Source organism: Pseudonaja textilis, chromosome 10 (genome assembly GCF_049901715.1).
Source record: "Pseudonaja textilis isolate UNSWEBS1 chromosome 10, rPseTex1.2, whole genome shotgun sequence".
NCBI lineage: Eukaryota > Metazoa > Chordata > Lepidosauria > Squamata > Elapidae > Pseudonaja > Pseudonaja textilis.
Window position 1 is genome coordinate 21195484 of NC_141999.1, and position 21172 is coordinate 21216655.

A 21172-nucleotide genomic window follows, 5' to 3' on the forward strand; every position below is an offset into this window, starting at 1 on the left:
TGGGGGACTTCAGGCCGTCCCCTTCTGTCAGCCCAACCTGTGGTTGTTGTGGTTATTGTGAGGTGGTTATTCTGGGGAAAATAGGAAGAGGAAGGGGTGTTGGAGAAGTTCACCTCTTTGAGTTACATATAACAATAATAAAGGCAGGATGTAAACAAACAAGCAAAGACACAACTGATGGTGGGAAGAACCCTATATTTCTGCCTGGGTTAATTAAAAAGGTAATGAACCAATAAACGGTAGGGAGAAATTTAGGATGCTTTATGCATGCAGGAGAAACAGTGAAGCATGAACCTGTGGCCTAAAGCCAATTTGCAAGGTCCCTGAGAGAAAGAGAGAGAGAGAGTGCGCATTGTTGGCAATTCTCATTCTCCTTTGATTCAGCTAAATTTGCAGATCCGTGTGTGTGTGTGTGTGTGTGTGTGTGTGTGTGTGTGAACTGCCTCTTGCAAACCCTTTAAAAGCATCCATAAATCCAAGTTTCTTCTTGATCTTGCTGCGTGCCGTCCCAATCTTTGACCTGGGTTTCAAATAGGTCAAGAAGAACCAAATTGCCACCACCAGGATCTTCCTTCTCTCAGGCCGTCCAACCTTCAGTTGTCAGACGCTCGTCTCCCTGAGACGACCTGTTCCAGGCACTCATGCCAAGCGGGGTTTGGGCATCTTTCTGTCCTCCTTCCAGGTGGCAGCGCAGAGGCCACGGCCGAACTTTCTCCATGAGGAGGGGTAGAAGATGCCGGCTTTGCCCGCACTGCTGCTGCTGCTGATACTTGGCTTCACCCACCAGAGCCTGGAGCTGTTGTCCTCTCTGCGCATGGGTGAGTAGAAGACTTTTCCTGTGGGACGGTCGCAGGGGGGTGGGCTTCAAAAATCTTAGCAACGGGTTCTCTGCCCGGTTGCTGGATGGGCGTGGCCATGGCGGGCATGGCCTAGCTGGTCTCCTGCACCACGGCGGTGTGTGTGTGTTTTGGCCCTTCCCAGGCTGTGGAGGGTTTCCTCGAGCCTCCAGGAGGACGAAAATGGCCTCCCCGGGCTCCAGAGGCTCTGTGGAAGCTGGAAATGGGCCCATTTCAGGAGGCCCGTTTTTCACCCTCCCCAAACCTCCGTGTGCGCCCTGAACTTACCTGCATCCAAAACGGGCCACATGGGGACTCCTGGGAGGGGAGGGGAAGGCCAGCCAGGTGCTCCATCGCCGGAGGTTTTTAAGAAGAGTCTGAAAGGGTATAAGGGTCTCCTGTTCGAGGAGTTGGTTGGACTAGAACAGGGGTCTCCAACTCCTGTTCGAAACTGGGCCGCAGGAGAGGTGGGCAAGTACCCGCACCGTGCAAGCTTTACTTGTGTGAGTGGAGGGCCCTTGCATTTTGCTCAACGTCCCACTCGTGAGAAGGGAGTTTCACGTGCAAGCACGCTCTGCTCGCGTGGCCGGAGGTTCACGTGTAGGCACAAGCTCTCTCCACTAAAGTACCTTCTGCTTGTAAGTGGAGTTTTGCACACAAGCAGCTGCTGCTCACAGGAGTGGAGCGTTGCGTGTGAGCTCAAGCACCCTCTGCTTGCGTACAAAGCTCCATTCACACGAGAGGAGGGCATGAACGCCTGTCGCTCACAACAAACGGAGCCATGCGTGAGTATGCACCTGCCACTCAGATGCCCTCCACCTGGCACCGGGCTGGGCCGCCAAGCTGGAAAGTTTGGGCACCACCAACTTCCAAGGTCCTTTCTGTTATTCTAAGAGAACCTCAACATCACTGAGGCTCGTTGAAGCTTTGGGCAGGGAGCCAGGATCTCAGGTAGTATGGTGTTGGGCATGACAGTGGTAGAAGAAGGGGTCTCAGTTGTGGTTCAACACGTAATTATCATCCCTGCATCTATATGGCTCCAGGAAAAATGGCAGAACCTGGGAGTTTTGTACTCTTCTGTACAGATTTGGACAAACCTTAGCCTTGGACAAACTCAGATGTCTCTAGCTGGAAGAATGAAGCTGTGAAGGTCCCTGGAAGAGTTTGTCAAAGGCTGAGGTTGTAGACAAAAAGCAAAACAAAAACAAGGATCCAGGAATTTGCAAGGTTAAAGAAAAAGACAAGGAAACAAGAAAGATGAAGAAAGTCAGAGCAGGCGTATTTTGATCCAACTTGATCTGACATCCTACAGATCAGTGTTTTTCAACCTTGGCATGGCTGGCTGGGGAATTCTGGGAGTTGAATTCCAGTCGTCTGAAAGTTGCCATGTTTGAGAAACACTGCTCCCGATAATAATTCCCAACATTCCAGTTTGTTTATTGTACTGGCCAGGAATTCTGGGGGATGTCACCTCCACATATTTGGAAGGGTTGACAGTCATCTTTTGGAGGTGGGTGAGAAAGTCAACTTCTGTGCTCCAAGAGCTTCACATCAGAAGAAAGTTTATTTGGCAGTAATCAAAACGATCTTTCCTTCCTTCCTTCCTTCCTTCCTTCCTTCCTTCCTTCCTTCCTTCCTTCCTTCCTTCCTTCCTTCCTTCCTTCCTTCCTTCCTTCCTTCCTTTTGTGATCCTTTCTTCTTCTATCTCTCTGATCCTTCCTTCCTTTTCTGATCCTTCCTTCTTCTATCTCTGATCCTTCCTTTTCTGATCCTTCCTTTTCTGATCCTTTCTTCTTCATCTCTCTGATCCTTTCTTCTTTTTCTGATCCTTCCTTCTATCTCTCTGATCCTCCCTCCCTCCCTCTTTTTTGTACCCATTCCCTATCCAACGACTAGCTGCCATTTTGGATGACCAGACTGTGTGTGGCCGTGGGGAGCGACTCGCCTTAGCTTTGGCCCGTGAACACATCAACAGCATCATTGAAGTGCCCGCCAAGGCCCGGGTGGAGGTGGAGATCTTCGAACTGCAACGGGACAGCCAGTACGAGACCACCGATACCAGTACGTTGGGTGCCCTCATGCGGGGTATGGATGGTCTTCTCAACTCATGAGACCAGGAAGCCAAGAAGGTGGAGCTTCTTGACGTTAAGGAGGGACCACCGCAAGGAGCCATCAGTTATAATATCTTGAGCTGGCTCTGTCCATCCATCGAAGTGGGCTTAACTGTACAAAACCCACATCAGGATGCAACTGTGTGTTGTGTTGAACCTGTCAGCTGGAAAGTCCTGCTTGTAAGAATAGCATCCTTATCTCTAGGGTCTGTGAGTGATGAGCTTCTGGGTTCTCCATTGAATTTGAATTCTTTACTGTCATTGTACATACATACAACGTACAGTATACATACAATGAAATTCACATAGCACCCAGAGACCAGACCCAACACATATGACAATCCCCAAACACCGCCCCACCCGCCAAACTTCTCCGCTCCCTAAAACCACCCAAGCATCCACACAACAGAACAAGCAATACTGTCCAACAGCTCATTGATGGTGGGTCTTTAAGTTCATCGTTAAGTGCAATTATAGCTCTGGGATAAAAACTGTTCAGGGGCCTACAAGAAATCTTTTGTCATGAGAGGGAGCAATGACAAAAAACAAGAAGGTTTTCCCTCTGTCACAGAGCTTATGAATCTGGGCAGGTGTGGCCCTCAGGTGTGGCCCTTTTTCCTAAAAGAGCCTCTGAAAGCCAACGTCAAAGTTTGAAGCCTTGGAAGGCCAGTCTAGGCCATCTGATGAAGGCCAGAGGCCAGTGTGGTGGAATGGGGTCTGGATTCCCAGAAGGGAGGGCTGCATTCAAGAGACAGGGCTGTGGACCTGTCTGTGGCCTGTTGGGAACCTGGCTGCACAGCTGGAGGTGGGCAGTGGGTGGAGGTGGACAGTGGGTGAGTGGACCCTCCTATCAACTGCACATGTGTGGGATCTAGATTGCATTCTCCTCCTCTCTGTGTCCGTGGAAAAATTGTCTTCTTCCATGACACTGGTCCCTGATGCTAAAAAGTTCCTGGCCACTGTTCCAGAAGACCAAGAGAACAACAAAGTTTAGATCAGGAGTGTCGAAGCTTGGCCACTTTTAAGACCTGTGGACTTCAACTCCTAGAATCCCCCAGCCTGGGGAGTTCTAGGAGTTGAAATCCGCAGGTCTTAAACTTGCCATCTTTGTACACCCCTGGTTTAAACAGTTTGGTTGAGAGGAATAGAGGCAAGATGCCTGCTCTTGCGAAGTTCTCACAGTATATCTGGAATGCTGTAAGTAAGTTTCCTTTAGTTGGGCAAGGTTTCTGTCTGCAGGTGAGGAACAATAAAAGGAAACAGCTTAGAAGTAACTCTTGTCTTTCTTGCTTTTTTGGAGCCTGACGGGTAGCAAGACTAGAAGAAGAACTTTCCCCCCCACTAACTTCTAGACTTCCGAACTCCGGTCTTTTTATACTATGAAATAATTGGCAGAAAGTAAAAAAAGAGAAGTCATACAACAGAACCTTTCAAAGGCTATAATTTTGCACAGTGAGTGCAGCAAGCTTAGATTGTGCAAAAAGAAGGTTTGTCTAGTTTTCGTTTTACCAGTCTCTGGCCTGTTAGGAACCTGGCTGCACAACTGGAGGTGAGCCCTAACCTTCTTTCCCGCTTTCTCTTTTTCATGCAGTGTGTCAGATTCTGCCCAAAGGAGTAGTCTCAGTTCTGGGACCAGCATCTAGCCCAGCCTCTGCTTCCATCGTCAGCCACATTTGTGGAGAAAAAGAGGTGAGTGGAACCCTAACTCATCACCATTCCTTATATTTTTGGCCGATGAGGGGATCCCACGTTTCTACCCAAAAAAGATTCCAACCAATGGTGGGATTCCATTTTTTTTTTTTACTACCAGCTCTGTGGGTGTGGATTGGTGGGCGTGGTGTGGATTGGTGGGCGTGGCTTGGTGGGCGTAGCAGGGGAAGGATACTGCAAAATCCCCATTCTCTCCCCTCCCCGCTAACCTGCTTTCCAGCTCCGTTCTCCTGTGCAGGGCAACTAAAGAAGACCCAGCCAATCAGCTGGGACTCGGGAGGCAGAGAATAGATGAGGGGCGGGGCCAGTAAGAGGCAATGTTGGCTGGTTCTCTGAACTACTCAACATTTTCACTACTGGTTCTCGAGAACCGGTCAGAACCGGCTAAATATCACCTCTGGTTCCAACCATGCTTTCAGAAAAAAGTATACAGCCATACAGGAAATCCCCGACTTACAATGGTTCATTACTGACTGCTCCAGTGGCACTGAAAAAAAGGGGACTTATGACCGTTTTTCACACTTACAACCATTGCAGCACCCCCACGGTTACGTGATCAAAATCCGGACACCTGGCAACAGTGTCTCGTATTTACGATGGTTACGGTGTCCCGGGGGATCACATGATCCGCTTTTGTGACCTTCTGACTAGCAAAGTCAACGGGGAACCCAGAGTCACTGAACCACAGGGTCACTAGATGAGCAACGTCGGTGATTCATTTAACAGCCGTGGCAAGGAAGGTTGTAAAATGGGACAGAATTCACTTAATGGCTATCTCACTTAGCAAATAGAAATGTTGGGCTCAAGTTGTGGTCCTAGGTCGAGAAGGACATAAAGTAGAGTCTCAAAAAGGACAGACTTGTGTTTGCTTAAAACAGAGGTGGGGAATGATGGCTCCTTTATGATGTGCACTTCAACTTCAACTGGCTCAGGAATTCTGGGAGTTGAAGTCCACAAGTCATTCTATTCTATTCTATTCTATTCTTCTATTCTATTCTCTTCTCCTTTCTATTCTATTCTATTCTTCTATTCTATTCACTCCAACCCACCCCACCTCACCCCATCCTACCCTACCGTATTCTATTCCTATTTCTATTCTATTTCTATTCTATTTCTATTCTATTTCTATTCTATTTCTATTCTATTTCTATTCTACTCTACTCCTATTCCTGTTCCTATTCCTATTCCTATTCTACCCTTATTATTCCTATTCCTATTTCATCCTATCCTATCCTACCCTACCCTCCCCTACCCTATCCTTATTATTCCTGTTCCTATAGGCAGGTTTAGTTCTGTAGAATTCTGACCTGCTGAAGCATTCTTGTCTGCCGTGGTTTTGTAGCCACACAAGGAGAGCAGCCTCATTGTCAAGAAATGCCAATCATGTCCTTCTCTCCCCCAGATCCCCCACGTGAAGGTGGGTCCCGAGGAAACGCCAAAATTGCAATACCTGCGCTTCGCTTCAGTCAGCCTCTATCCCAGCAACGAGGATGTCAGCCTGGCGGTGTCTTGTATTCTGAAGTCCTTCAACTATCCTTCAGCGAGCCTCATCTGCGCCAAGGCTGAATGTAAGGAAGACAGCTGAGCTGTTTGGCAAGGAAGGAAGTTTTGGGGTGCTTGGCATAGTGTGTGTGTGTATTTTCCATGTACCTTTGGTTTATGGCAAAAAAGGAAAACAGGATGTTAAGGTATCAGGATTTAAGAGCCGACCAGCAGTGAAGCTGATGCAACGTTGGCTGATTCAGTGAAGATGAATCAGCATTGGTATTGCCTTTTTAAGACTAAAAGTGGATCTTAGCCCTTTAAGAGGTGTTTATATAAAGCAGCCATTAGAGGACGTGTTTTCTCTCTCCTTGTGCCCTGTATCCATTGCAGAGTTCTCCATGTACAATTAAGAAGTTTGCTTACTTGTAAGGACTTTGCCTACCACGTATATTTCTGTATAAGTCTTGTATATAAACAAATGTCTAAGTCAGGGGTCAGCAACCTTTTGGACCTCAGGGACCACTAAACTCATAATTTTAAATCCCGCGGACCACTTATATGAATTTTGACTGACAGTGGCTTACTGATGTTGGTGGGAAAGTCAGTCCCATATTCCAGATTGCAGTAGTCAGAAGACTGGCCCTTTGGTCATCCCGGAACTGTGCAGAAAAAGCGAAAAATCCCCAAAAAAGACTGCAGGAAAATTCCTCACCCTGTTTTCCTACCGATCAGTCATTCTTTATTTGGGATCGCAGGATACTGTCTCCAGCTCCATTCTCAGGGGGAGAGAGAAAGAGAGAGACTTTTGGCTTCATGCAAGGAAAGCAGCAGAAGTCTTTCTTTCTTTCCCCCAAATTCCTCCAGAAATGAGTCTTTGTGAGACTTGTGTTCCTGTGCACCCTGGATAAATTGCTTTGGGGGGTGTTTTGGGGGTGACATTTATCTGCGGACCACCAAATTTTTCTCACGGAACACCAGTGGTCCCCGGTTCACAACCACTGGTCTAAAGACTCTATGTGCTGTGTTTTGCTCCTGGGTTGTCTCATAATAGTACTCATGCTGCAAAGGCCCTGACACAGGATTTACCGCTGAACATCATGTCCTTTTGACAGAATCTTGCCGAAAACTCCGATGGGTGGCTGTATTGCACAGTGGGTAGAGGAAGCTCCTACTTTAACGTGATGCGGACAGAATAAGCTTGGCTAGCCCTTGGGGTCCGAAAACAAAACATTTGATCAAGTACAGGTGCACTCTAGTTCCCAAAGCTAGCATGAAACCTGATTATGCTGTTGACTGGATGTAATCAGTGCTGGCAGTAAAGGAAAAACGGCAGGGAAGGGCAGAGGAAGAAAGCAGAGAGTAAATTTGAAACAAACATGCAAATTTGGCATTTTTTTCTCTCTGAGTTATTTTAAGTGTGGGGGAGCTTATAGGTTCCCAGAAAACTAATAGGATACGATCTTCTTTTTCCTCTGAGTTCAGGTTCGATGTAAGATAGGGAAAGCTGTTTTCAGGGGTAGTTTAATCACAATTACTAGCACCCTCCAGCACCCTCTGGTGTCTAGGCCTCTGTGATTGATGGAAATTGTAATCCGAAGAGTACCTGCTTGAAAAGGCTGAGATGCAGGTAGTTAAATCTGCATTCAAAATCGAAGTAGCTCAAATGAACAAGCCGCCCCGTTAAGAACATGCAAATAGCAACGGCTGCCAAAGTAGGGGTGAGCAGAGATTACGCCTATTAAAATTATAGCAGGCAGGAGCGTGAGAGAATAGTGTTAATAATACCAGTCCTTCAGATAAAATTGGAGCAATTTTATTCAGGACTGCAGTCGTGAAAATTGCGTCCCTCCGTTTAGCCTGCTGGGCTGCTGATAATTATCAACACCTCCCTGTGACTGTAATTTTGGATTTAGGGGTGGGTGGGGGAGGGGTGGGGTGAAAAGCAGATGTGTTAAATGCAAAAATCAATTTAATATGACGTCTCATTGTCTCTCGTCTGGGGTGAGTGGATTTGAAGGGCGATGTTCCTTCCTTGCCTCAAAGTTGATGGCTTGGCAGAGGGGGCACCCAGCGGGAAACCCTCTTGTGAAGGTCAGGCCCTCACTGTGTTTTCGTGTCTGCCGAAAAGCAGACGTCAAAAGAGCGGAGATAGGAAATTACATGTTTTATTTTGGTGCAGAATGTCAGGATTCCAGCAGTTAACCCAATTAAAATGATGACTCTTGAACCAAACTTCCAAAACTAAAGAAGGATTTATTTGGGAGTTAACATGTCCGGCATTGCCTGGGGGTAGCCAACTCTGAGACACATAATTCATTGTCACCCTTGACCCTGGTTTTCCCCACCCCTCTGGGTGTATCATAATTCATATTCTCCAATGGGACACATCCATAGCCCAGAGTCATCAACGATGCTGTCCAGTTAGAGTTTTGCGCGGCAGAAACTTCAGTCACCTAGTTACTATCTTTGAAAACATTTATGGATTTCAGTTTCATTTTGCAAGCTGCCACACTGCTCTTTCGAACTCCACTCTTTCCCCCCTCCCTTTCTGTTGGCAACTCTAAAATGACCATAGAAATATTGTATGAGTTGACACAGAAGCTTTTTACGTTGTGCTTTAATGCAGGGGTGGGATTCAAATTTTTTAACAATCGGTTCTGTGGGCATGGCTTAGTTGGTGGGCGTGGCTTGGTGGTCATGTTATTGGCTGGGCGTGGCCAACTCAACATCACTCACATTGAGGCACGCATTCCCTGGCCTCTCATGACTGTGAGGATGCTGCAACAGTCGTAAGTCTGAAAAATGGTCATAAATCACTTTTTTCAGTGCCATTGTAACTTTGAATGGTCGCTCCATACAAGCAAAGTACCAGCAAAGGAGGGGAAAAAAACTCCAGAGAAGTTCCAGAGACAGGAAGTCTAGTCCTGCCAAGAATGTAATAAGGTTAACAGAGAGGCAGTTTCTGTAAGCAACATCAGAATGTTTCCTTCCTGCCTTCCTTACAGGATTAGCCCAGTAATTTCTTCTAACAACCGGTTCTCCGAACTGCTTAGAATGTTAACAACCAATTCTAGAGAATAGGTGCGAACGGGTAGAATCCCACCCCTGCTTGAATGTGTCTGGGAGCCAAGTGGTGACCCTTTTTTGCAGCCAGCCCACAGGGCTGAAGTCTGGCTTGGAGGCAAGGTGAGCGTAACCTCCTGCTCCTTTCTCTACCCATCAGGCCTGTTGAGACTGGAGGAGTTAATCCGCCAGTTCCTCATCTCCAAGGAAACCCTCTCGATCCGTATGTTGGATGACACCAACGATCCCACGCCGTTGCTCAAGGAGATCCGGGATGACAAGATCTCCACCATTATTATTGACGCCAATGCTTCCATCTCTTACCTCATCCTGAAGAAGGTGAGAGGGAGGATTCCGGGCCGAACTGAGGCAGAAGCACAAAAGTTGTGGGGTTTGGCCATCGAGGGCAGAGAAAGCAACTTAATTTACACCAGGAAGTTCTTTTCGATGGGTCTTTGGTCTCTCAGCATTATATGATCTGTTTCTGGACCTTCTTCTAGGAAGGTTAAAGTGACGGGGATCCTGACAATCCCTTGTGTATTGGGGAAGTCATAATGAACAGAATAGAATAGAATGGAATGGAATGGAATGGAATGGAATGGAATGGAATGGAATGGAATAGAATAGAATAGAAAATATGGAATGGAATGGAATAGAATAGAATAGAATAGAATAGAATAGAATAGAATAGAATAGAATAGAATAGAATAACAGAGTTGGAAGGGACCTTGGAGGTCTTCTAGTCCAACCCCTGTTTAGGCAGGAAACCGTACACCACTTCAGACAAATGGTTATCTAACATCTTTTTAAAAACTTCCAGTGTTGGAGCAGTCACAACTTCTGGTGGCAAGCAGTTCCACTGATTAATTGTTCTCACTGTCAGGAAATTTCTCCTAGGTTGCTTCTCTTGTTTAGCTTCTACCTGTTGCTTCTTGTCCTGCCTTCTTGTGCTTTGAAGAATAGCTTGGTTCCCTCTTCTTTGGGGAAGCCCCTGAGATATTGGAACGCTGCTATCATGTCTCCCCTGGTCCTTCTTTTTATTAGACTAGACATACCCAGTTCCTGCAACCATTCTTCATATGTTTTATCCTCCAGTCCCCTAATCACCTTTGTTGCTCTTCTCTGCACTCTTTCCAGAACCTCAACCTCTTTTTTACATCGTGGTCACCAAAACTGAATGCAGGATTCCAAGTGTGGCCTTACCAAGACATTATAAAGCGAATGGATGAAAGTCTGTCCCCAAGCTATTGGGCGATTGTAAAACCTCTTTGGAATATTTATTGATTTGATTTCTTTCCTGCATAGCTAACTCAAGGTGGCAAACTTACCTAATGCACTTCCTTCTTCCTATTTTCCCCACAGCAACAGTGCTGTGAAGTGGGTTGAGATGAGAGAGAGACTGGACCCAAATCACCCAGCTGGGTTTTTTTTTTTCATGCTTAAGGCAGCAGTAGAATTCACTGTTTCCTGGTAATTGGCTCAAAGTTACTCAGCCAGCTCTCATTCCTAAGGCGGGACTAGAACTTGCAGTCTCCAGGTGATTGATCCAAACTCACCCAGCCAGTTTTCATGCTTAAGGCAGGACTAGAAGTCACAGTCTCCTGGTTTTCTAGCCTTAGGGCCTTAACCACTAGACCAGGAGTGGGCAATTATGCCCCCTTTACGACTTGTGGACTTCAATTCCCAGAATCCATGAGTAGGCCAAGCTGGTTCAGAAATTCTGGGAGTTGAAAGTCTACAGGTTTGCCTGAACCATATTGAGTGAATAGGAATTGTCTTGGACTGCATATAAATATATATATAATATAGTTAATGCATATAAACCTTTCTTATTTTTAAAGATTTTTTTTATTATATTTGGTTGGGCTGCACTATTAGTTCTTTAGCACTGAATGTGGCCCATGAGTTAGACATGCCTGGTATAAACCTTAGTAGGAACAAAGTATAAATATTTTTGTACCTATTTGGGATCCCCTGAAATACATAAAAATCTTATTCACCTGGTTATGTTGAAAACAGCTGGAAATGAGTGTAAGTCAGGCCAAACCAGTCCAGCAGCTTGTGACTTGCCCGGTTTTAGAACCCACCGTATCAAAATTTCTCAAAAACTCAGCAAATTTTCCGGTGTTCTCAGCAAGCATCGCATGTTGTCAACCAATTGAATTGCTCTCATTGTTGATTCTCGTGAACCTTTTTTTTTTTTCCCCAGGCTTCAGAGTTGGGGATGACATCTGCCTTCTACAAGTACATCCTGACCACCATGGTTAGTATCCTGGCCAAACTGAGCTTGTATGCAGATAGGGTCTCCATTTATGGGTATACAATCCAATCATCATCATCACCATCATCATCATTTAATGACCCCATAGTCCCTTGCGGGGTAGAATCTGGGCAACTGAATAGAGCTAGCAGAGCGTTTACTGGCCGGATGCCCTCCCTGTTGCCAATGAGAAGTTTTGTTCAGCGGATATATCCTCATTGTGCCCAGAGAGAGAAATAGCTGCCTCTATCTAGGATCGAACTCACAGCCTCCCGAATGTGAGATGAGAACTCCACTTCTAGCCACCACAACACTCCGTATGCAATCCTATATTAATCCCAATTTTGACTCCATGAAAGAGCTAGGATTCGTGGTTTCTACGCAGAAGAATCCTGGCTGATGTGGTCTCACTATTAAGTAAACTATTCTTACATTTGGCTGAGACTACCCTTGATTCCAGGTTCAACAACAGCCCCTTTTCTTTCCATGGTTAAGTATTGTTACAGCTTAGCAATGCTTCCATTGCTTAGTTCATTATTTCTCAACCCTGGCAGCTTTAAGACATGTGGACTTCAACTCCCAGCATTCCCCAGTCAGCATGCAACGTTCAGATGTTCAAAGTTAAGAAAGACTGGCTTAGGGGTCAACTCCTACAATTCCTGGCTAGCACAATGAACAAGCCAGAACGCTGGGAATTGTTATCTTTATCCATTGGGAGCAATATTTCTCAACCGTGGTAACTTTAAGAGGTCTGGACTTCAGCTCCCAGAATTCTGCATGCTAGCTGGGGAATTCTGGGAGTTGAAGTCTACATGTCTTAAAGCTACCAAGTTTTACACCAGAGCTGTCAAACTTGCGGCCCGCAGGCTGGATGCATCTTGTGCTGGCCACGCCCATGTCTGGTTTAGCAAAAGGGAGAAAAGTCCCAATATGTCATGTGATGCCACTGTGACAATGCGAGTTTGACACCCCTGGTTTACACCAACACTGGTTTCTGTGTAAAAACAACAACAACTACAGCAGTTATATCTTCCTGCTTCAAACTTCAATACCAGACCGCTTCCAATGGGGTGGGGTTTCTTGAAAAAAAAAAAAATCCTTGTTTGATGCTTATTTTTCACTGCTCTCTCAATATTAAAACGGTGCATTGCCCATATTAATTTTTAAGAGTGTGTAGGTTGTACCTCTTAGCAACTCTTTAAAGCAGCTGCCTCGTTTTCTAGAATCTTCCCAGGAAAAGACATAGTTGCTTTAAGGCGTTGAAGATAGATGCTCTGTTCGTGCCCTTTGGGAATTGCATTTGAAGTGCTGTGCAACTGTACTTAGCATTACAAAAGGACATCTCTAAAAGGGTTTCCAAGACTCATAGCTTCAGGGCAGTGTGTCAGAGGAGAATGTATAAGCTCTGGGCGGCTTGCTTATAAGTAGACGGAGACAGCCAACACGAATTGTGATGTGTGGACAAATGCACAGAAGCTTGGTGCAGTGTAGGAGGAACACTATACTGCTTAAATAACTCCAATTTATTTAAATAGAACCTGATTTCCAATCTAATCAGCAAAGCAGAAAAATGTTAAGTCCATTTAAAAAAAAAATCAAGGTCTGTTCTTATTCATTTTTCTTTGCAGCTGTTTCAGATTTGTGTGCCTTTTCCAAAGACAGCTTTAAAAAATCCTTGAAAATGAAACTAATATGACTTTACAATCTTTTACATTTATCTTATAAATGTTGTTACATTTCAGGCATAGGGGTTGGGTTTTTAAACCTGCATTGGCAGATAGCAAATAGTATATTAATAGAATTCAACTGTATTTATGACTTTATAGGGGTGTATTCATTTATCTCTCTCTCTTTATATGTCTAATTCAGTCTTTCTAAACTTGACAACTTGAAGATCTGTGAACTTCAACTCCCAGAATTCCCCAGACAGCTGTCTGGGGAATTCTGGAAGTTGAAGTCCATACATCTTCAAGTTGTCAAGGTTGACAAACAGTGGACTAATTTTATGTTGGGAAAGACAGTTGAAGTTTGTTGATGAGTGGATGAATGTAACAGTTTACAGATCTACTTTGCAATATCTTTATAGCTCATTTGATCCTTTGCTTCTCTTTGAGATGCAGAGTGGGCTAAAAATGATGCGACCAAAATAACAGACTTTAATACATTTTTTTTTAAAAAAAGCTTTATGACTTCAACCCTTCGTGGATTAATTAGCGGGGAGCAAATATGATCCATCGTGGCAAGTTAACTAACCGTGGTTACTCTGATATGGGATCCACCCTCCAGAAAGGCGGGTGAGCAGGTTGAAGAAATGTGTGGGATGGTGACAGAAACAATGCCTGTTTTAACTTAGGCTTATATTTAAATCTAATTGCAGTTAAATCAAATATAACTATTTTAATGACTCCCACACTCAAAGATGGATCTTTGGTTTATATCTCCTTAAGTCTGGAGAACCCCAATTAAAAGTATGCAATTTTTCTTTAGGTCCCATAAAAGAAGAAACAGTTCAGCTTTTCAAGCTACTCAGGACAGTTTTTTTTTTCAAACGCTTATCCTCCTTTTTAACCCCCCCCCCCTTTTTTTTTTCCTCAGTGAAAAAACTGGTCGTGGATTAACTCCTGGTAGTGACACCAGGAGCAGATCCTTTGGTAAATGCTTCTATCTCATTTCTGGGAACATTTGGCAAATTATTAATCAAGATCTGGTTTGCCAAATAAGGTTGCCCTTGGGCTATCCCCCCTGAGATGAATGATTAAGCAAGGGGTTGCAAATAGAGGGTCCTCTCTCGACCCCACTGCGCCGTTTCCTCGCTAGGAAGGGGGTTGGGATGAGAGGTGGCGTTCAATTTTAGAATAATTTTTGCCACCATTTTTAGCTGAACCACTGTAGCTGTTAAGTGAATAGAATAGAATAGAATTCTTTTATTGGCCAAGTGTGATTGGGCACCCAAGGAATTTGTCTTGGTGCAAATGCTCCCAGTGTACATAAAAGAAAAGATAACATTCATCAAGAGTCAAGAATCATCAGGTACAACACTTAGTAATAGTCATAGAGTACAATAAGCAATCAAATCATACAAGGAAACAGTCAATATAAATCGTAAGGACACAAGTGATACAGTCACAAGTGGGAGGAGATGGGTGATAAGGAGTGATGAGAAGAATAATAGAAATACAGTCTTACTAAGTAGTTGGACAGTGTTGAGGGAATTATTTGTTTAGCGGAGTGATGGCTTTTGGGAAAACACTGTCCTTGTGTCTAGTTGTTCTGGTGTGCAGTGCCCTATAGCGTCGTTTTGAGGGAAGGAGTTGAAACAGTTTATGTCCGGGATGTGAGGGGTGTGTAGATATTTTCACAGCCCTCTTTTTGACTCGTGCAGCATGCAGGTCCTCGATGGAAGGCAGGTTGGTAGTAATTGCTTTTTCTGCAGTTCTAATTACTCTCTGGAGTCTCTGTCTGTCTTGTTGGGTTGCAGAACCAAACCAGACAGTTATAGAGGTACAGATGACAGACTCCATCATTCCTCTGTAGAACTGGATCAGCAGCTCCTTGGGCAGTTTGAGCTTTCTGAGTTGGTGTTATGGTGGCCGTTAAGCGAATCCAGCTTCCTCCATTGACTTTGCTTATTACAGGCTGGTTGGGAAAGCTCTACATCAGGGGTGTCCAACCTTGGCAACTTTAAGACTTGTGGACTTCAACTCCCAGAATTCCTCAGCCAGCTGAAGTCCACAAGTCTTAAAGTTGCCAAGGTTGGACACCACTGCTCTACATGGAATGGAATCAGCTGGAAGAGACCCTGGAGGCTTTTTAGTCCAGCTCAAACAGCAGAATGACCCAGAGATATTTTTATTGGGGATTTTGCTTGAAGATTATAGTAAAAAAATAACATATCTGATTATTAACGTTTTAACTGCAGCTAGATTTATATTTGCTCAAAATTGGAAAAAATGAGAAAATTAATTCAAGATGAAGCCCCTTTGTAAATGTAACATGGATTTTACTTGGAAGCTGTAAGCAAATTCCGATCCATTTTTATACCAGTTGTCTAACAGATAACAGATGATCAGAATTGGAAGGGACTTTGTAGGTCATCTAGTCTACTCCCCTGCCCAAGCGGGAGACCCTACACCCTGACAGATGAGAGTCCCATCTCTTCTTGAAAGTCTCAAGTGATGGCGCTCCCACGACTTCTGAGGGCAACTTCTGTTCCATTGGTTGATTGTTCTCACTGTCAGAAAGTTCCTCCTTATTTCCAGGTTAAATCTCTCCTTGTTCAGTTTCCATCCATTATTCCTTGTCTGGCCTTTGGGTGTTTTAGAAAATAGCTTGACCCCTTCCTCCTCCCTGTGGCAGCCCATCAAATATTGGACAACCGCTATCATGTCTCCCCTGGTCCTTCTCTTCACTAGACTAGTCAGGCCCAGTTCCTGTAACCATTCTTCATATGTTTTAGTCTTCAGTCCCCTGTTTATCTTGGATGCTCTTCTCTGTACTTTTTCTAGAGTCTCAACAATTTTTTATAGTGTTGTCTAGTCGTCCTTTTACCTGTGGGAACAAAATTCTCAAGGCATCATCATCATCTTTGACTTCACACCTGACTGTGATTTGAAGTGACATGGATCCTCATTTTATTTTTAACGTCCACATATTCCCTGAATGCATCTGTGGCCAGGATGTGTCTGTCTGAGACACTTCCAGGTGATAAATTATAGATGGATTAAATGTTATGTGGAGTCTGGATACCAATGGATGTGATATAAAAATCAAAGCATTTCATTTATTCTGATTACATTTTTCACCAGAATTCTGAGCCGCTGGTGGAGGTGTTCAAGGGAGGAATCGCTGATTTATCTTTATTTATGTGATTTATCTTCCTCTCATTCTGGAGGCCCCAATAGAGCTGAATAGAATAGAGCTGAAAGGGACCGTATACCATTTCAAATAAGTGACTGTCCTCATCTCTTTCCTAAAAACCTCCAGTGATGTAATATTGCACCATACAGTAGAATTCAATAGAGTTACTGCCCTGGGATAGAAGCTGTTTTTTAGTACATTTGTCCTTGTTTTTAATGTCCTGTACCATCTACCAGATGGCAATACTTTTTAAAAAGGGGGGTGCCCAGGATGAGATGGATCTTTAAGAATGTTTTGAACTTCCTGGTGTTGATCTCTAGGTTCCCTTCTGTATTCCTTGGGCAGTCCCTCTTTCCCAGGTTGACCTCGGTTGACCTTTTCGAAGGTATGTTAAAGAGGAAGTTCGGTCCACTAATATGTTCCCCATCCTTCTAGGACTTCCCAATCTTGCACTTGGATGGAATTGTGGATGAACATTCCAATGTCCTGGGCTTCTCCATGTTCAACACCAGCCATCCTTTCTATATGGAATTTGTCCGTAGCCTGAACATGTCATGGCGGGAGAACTGTGAACTCAATCCTTACCCAGGACCGGCAGTAAGTGTGACAACCCAGTATGTGGATGGAGAAATGACTAGATGACTAGATGGGTGCATGTGTGTGAAGGACTGTCTAGCTAAATAAGGACCATGGGATTTGAAAAGGTGGTGTATTTCTTCTTACAAACGGAGCTACAAAATAGCAATCACAGAATCATAATAGTCTTTCTGGGGTCCTCTGGATAAGGAGCCTCCAAACTTGATAACTTTTAAGACTTGTGGTCTTCAACTTCCTCAGCTTCAACAGCCAGTTGAGAAATTCTGGGAGTTGAAGTCCACAAGTCTTAAAGTTGCCAAGTTTGGGGACTCCTACATATTTGTGGGTAAATGACTATCCCTCATCCTTCTCTTTGGAGAGTTGTGATCTTCAGTTGATTTATAAAGGAATGTCTGCAGATCTGTGATGGATCTATCAACTATTATCATTTGCTGTTGACAAGAACCCACTTTTCTAACCTATCCTTAATTCCACCCAAAGGACAAGAGGATTGTTCCCTAACTCTGTTTTCAATTTCTTAGTATATCAAAATCAACTGAGCCTCTAATACTATTAAATAAAATTGGCAGGCAAGTAAAATGCCTGTAGAAAATTACCCCTGGCTTGCCTTGATCTGAAGTTTGAGTCCGTTTTGCTCAGTCTATCATATATCATAATTTGTAGTTCATTAAGAGGAAGAGAAGGGAAAGCTAACTCTTCTCAACTGCTAAAAGCATGACTGCTTTCTTGAAGATGGAAATTAATATGACATTGTAAATAAGCAAGAGTTTATTTGCCTGGATATTCATTGGAAGAGATAATGTTGATAGGTATTTATTTTTGACGTTGGCTGAAATTCTGAGTTGGAAATTGTCTGGCAGTTTTAACATCTGAAGAATGCTGGGTGGAAGACAAGAGAAGTTAGGAATCTATGCAGTTAGGAATCTATGTCTTCTTGATGGACTTCAGCTTTGTTCAATACAACATCTGCAGGAAGGATGTTGGGTTGAGGAAGGGTGGATTATTGAGTTGAGAAACAAAGGATATTGGGTTGAGGAAAGATGGATTGGGGGCATGAGGAACAAATTATCGGTTGAGGAAGAATGGATTGTTGGGTTGAGGAACGAAGGATGTTGGGTTAAGGAAAGATGGATTATTGGCTTGAAGGAAGATGGTTGTTGAGGAATGAAGGATGTTGGGTTGAGGAAAGATGGATTGTTAGCTTGAAGAAGGAAGGATGTTGGGTTGAGGAAAGATGGATTGTTAGTTTGAAGAAGGAAGGATGTTGGGTTGAGGAAATATGGGTTATTGGCTTGAGGAAGGAAGGATGTTGGCTTGAGGAAAGATGGGTTGTTAGCTTGAGGAACAAAGGATGTTGGGTTTAGGAAAGATGAATTGTTGGCTTGAGGAATGTTGAGTTGAGAAAAGATGGATTGTTGGTTTGAGGAACAAAGGATGTTGGGTTGAGGAAAGATGGATTGTTGAGTTGACAAACAAAAGATGTTGGGTTGAAGACCACAGCTGAAGTCAACTGAGAAGACATGGATTCTTAACTGCGGCGATTCCTAACTGCTTCTACCTAAAATTATTTCTGTTCAGGCAAGCTTCAGAATAAACACTCCTCCACTGTTGACTTGTAGAGATTGTTCAAGATCAGGTTGACTTCATCCTGGTGGAGCACATCCACACTCACTATCTGACTCATCCAACCCGCCTCCCGTTCTGCAGCTGCACAGATGTTTTCGCGTTGTAGCCAAAGGAAGAATAGCTCTGGAAGAACAGGGTAGCAAGGAGGGGGTCCTCTCTGTGCCCCTCCCCCTCCCCAAATGCCATAATTAGCAGCAGCTGAATTATTTTTGTTCCCCTCCAGCTATCAGCAGCCCTCATGTTTGACGCAGTACATGTGGTTGTGAGTGCCGTGCGGGAATTGAACCGTAGCCAGGAGATTGGGGTTAAGCCCCTGGCTTGCACATCGGCTAACATCTGGCAACATGGAACCAGCCTGATGAACTACCTACGCATGGTGAGTGGCTGCTTCTCCTGGAATGACAGTTCCCTCCACCACTTTTTTTTTAAAAAAAAGAAACAAAACAAGAACAAGGAAATACGTGACATGGTTGTGTAAGCGTTGATGTCTGTCTTGTTAGATTTTTTGCCCAAACAAAGGTCAGATGTTCTCAGCTGGAGCAAATACGCCAACTGCCCCGCAAGGTTCCCTAAGAGAAATGTGGCCACTGATTTTTCTGCTCTTGCAATAACGGATGGAAAATTTATCCAATTAAGTGGATGTGCACAAGTCGGTCACCAGAAATAAAACTATCCAAATTTAGCATTTGGGTTGAATCTGTCTGCCAATTTTGTCAATGGTGTTGTCTTATAAAGGCAGCCAAAATGGGAAGGTGTCCTCCCATTTTCCTTTCAGAGTCCTCCCCTCCCTTTTCAAAATTTGGCAAGAAAAAATTAAAAACCCTCAAGGGCTATTTTACTACCACATTTCTGTGGCACAGCTTAGCACCGGGGTCTCCAAATACGGCCGCTTTAATGCTTGTGGACTTCAACTCCCAGAATTCCTTAGCCAGCCATTCCTCAGCCTGCCAAACTATCCAGTGTCCAAGGTCAGGGGTCTCCAAACATGGGCACTTTTTGTGGACTTCAACTCCCAGAATTCCTCAGCCGGCCAGACCATCCAATGGCCTAGGTCATGTCTGGCTGAGGAACTCTGGGAGTTGAAGTCCACGGGTCTTAAAGGGCCAGTGTTTGGAGACCACTGACCTAGGCCATGGGATAATCTCCCTTCTTTATTTGGGAGATGAAGAGATCCCGAGTTTTTCCTTCTCAAGCTAATTGTAACTTGTGAGCCAATTTTGGCTGTGCCTCACTCTCATTCTCCTGTGTTCTTCTCTCTTTGTCTTCTTCGATTGGCACTCCATTCCTCTGTCACTCCATCCCTGGCTAGGTAGAGTATGATGGGCTGACGGGACGCGTGGAATTCAACAGCAAGGGTCAAAGAACCAATTATACCCTGAGAATTCTGGAAAAAGGACGACATGGACACCGGGAGGTGAGATGACTAGCGCTTGAGCTTAGGATGCCCTGTTTTTGCAAAGATTACAGACAGTCCTCGACTTACAACCATTTGTTTAGTGGCCGTTCAAAGTTACAACGGCCCTGAAAAAAAAGTGACACAATCATTTTTCACCAGGGTGACCGTTGCAGCCATCGTAGTCAACATTTGGATGCTTGGCAATGGGCTCCTGTTTCAGGAGTTTGGCAGTTGCCTCCATTTAAATCTTGAGTCTGGAGCCAAACTTCCAAAACTTCAGAAGGATTTATTTGGAGTTAATATGCCAGCACTGCCTGGGTGCAGCCGACTCTGAGACACATCATTCATTCATTGTCAGCCTTGACCCTAGTTTCCCCCCACCCCCTGGGTGTATCGTAATTCATATTCTCCAATGGGACACATCCATAGCCAAGAGGCATCAGTCATGCTCTCCAGTTAGAATTTTGCACAGCAGAAACTTCAGTCACCTAGTTACTATCTTCGAAAACATTTAAGGAATGCACTTTCGGTTTTGCAAGCTGCCGCACTGCTCTTTCAAACCCCTTTCCCCACCCCCACTTTCCTTTCTGTTGGCAACTCTAAAAAGACCTATAGAAATATTTTATGAGTTGACGTCCTGTTTATGATTGTCGCTGTGTCTCCGGAAGGTCACGTGATCCCCTCTTGTGACTTTCTGACAAGCAGTCAATGGAGAAGCCCGATTCACTTAATAGCGGTGTTACACACTTAAGAACTGCAGTGATTCACTTTCTTGCCACACCTGTGGGACGGGATGTGACTCGCTTAACAGCTGTCTGGCTTAGCAACCGAAATGTTGGGCTCAATGGTGGTCATAAGTCGAGGACTGCCTGTGTACAGGGTAACTCTAGCAAGAACCTAGGATGACCTGGGGTGTGACACAAAAATAACGAAGTCACAAATTCCCTTTAATGCCTCCAACTTGGGCCCCAATGTCCAGTTATCCTCGGCTGGATATCAAACTCTTCCAATAACAGTCTACAAAGGGGAATAAATGCAGTCCAAACCCAAAGTAAAGATAATTAGAAACACACCCCAAAACCCCCCAACACAAACCACGCTGAACTAATTAACACAGCAGGCCAGGATGAAAAATTGCAGACTTTCACAAGATATTGCAGCAACCACAGTTGGAAGGATAATAAGCCTTAACAGAGATAATGCATACTTTGCTTCCAGGAGCTATATAAAA

At 44.5% G+C, this 21172-nt stretch overlaps 1 protein-coding gene across 1 annotated transcript in view; it reads left to right on the plus strand.

Annotated features, from left to right (window-relative positions):
- The window catches only part of GRIK5 (glutamate ionotropic receptor kainate type subunit 5), a 66096-nt gene that overhangs the window by 27825 nt on the left and 17099 nt on the right, over nucleotides 1-21172 (plus strand). The window contains exons 2-10 of the mRNA XM_087940103.1: nucleotides 683-818; nucleotides 2733-2897; nucleotides 4539-4636; nucleotides 6060-6225; nucleotides 9366-9544; nucleotides 11415-11468; nucleotides 16758-16919; nucleotides 18769-18921; nucleotides 19855-19959. Coding sequence (XP_087796229.1) covers nucleotides 734-818; nucleotides 2733-2897; nucleotides 4539-4636; nucleotides 6060-6225; nucleotides 9366-9544; nucleotides 11415-11468; nucleotides 16758-16919; nucleotides 18769-18921; nucleotides 19855-19959 — 1167 coding nt within the window. The 5' untranslated portion in view covers nucleotides 683-733. The remainder of the gene's footprint in view (nucleotides 1-682; nucleotides 819-2732; nucleotides 2898-4538; nucleotides 4637-6059; nucleotides 6226-9365; nucleotides 9545-11414; nucleotides 11469-16757; nucleotides 16920-18768; nucleotides 18922-19854; nucleotides 19960-21172) is intronic.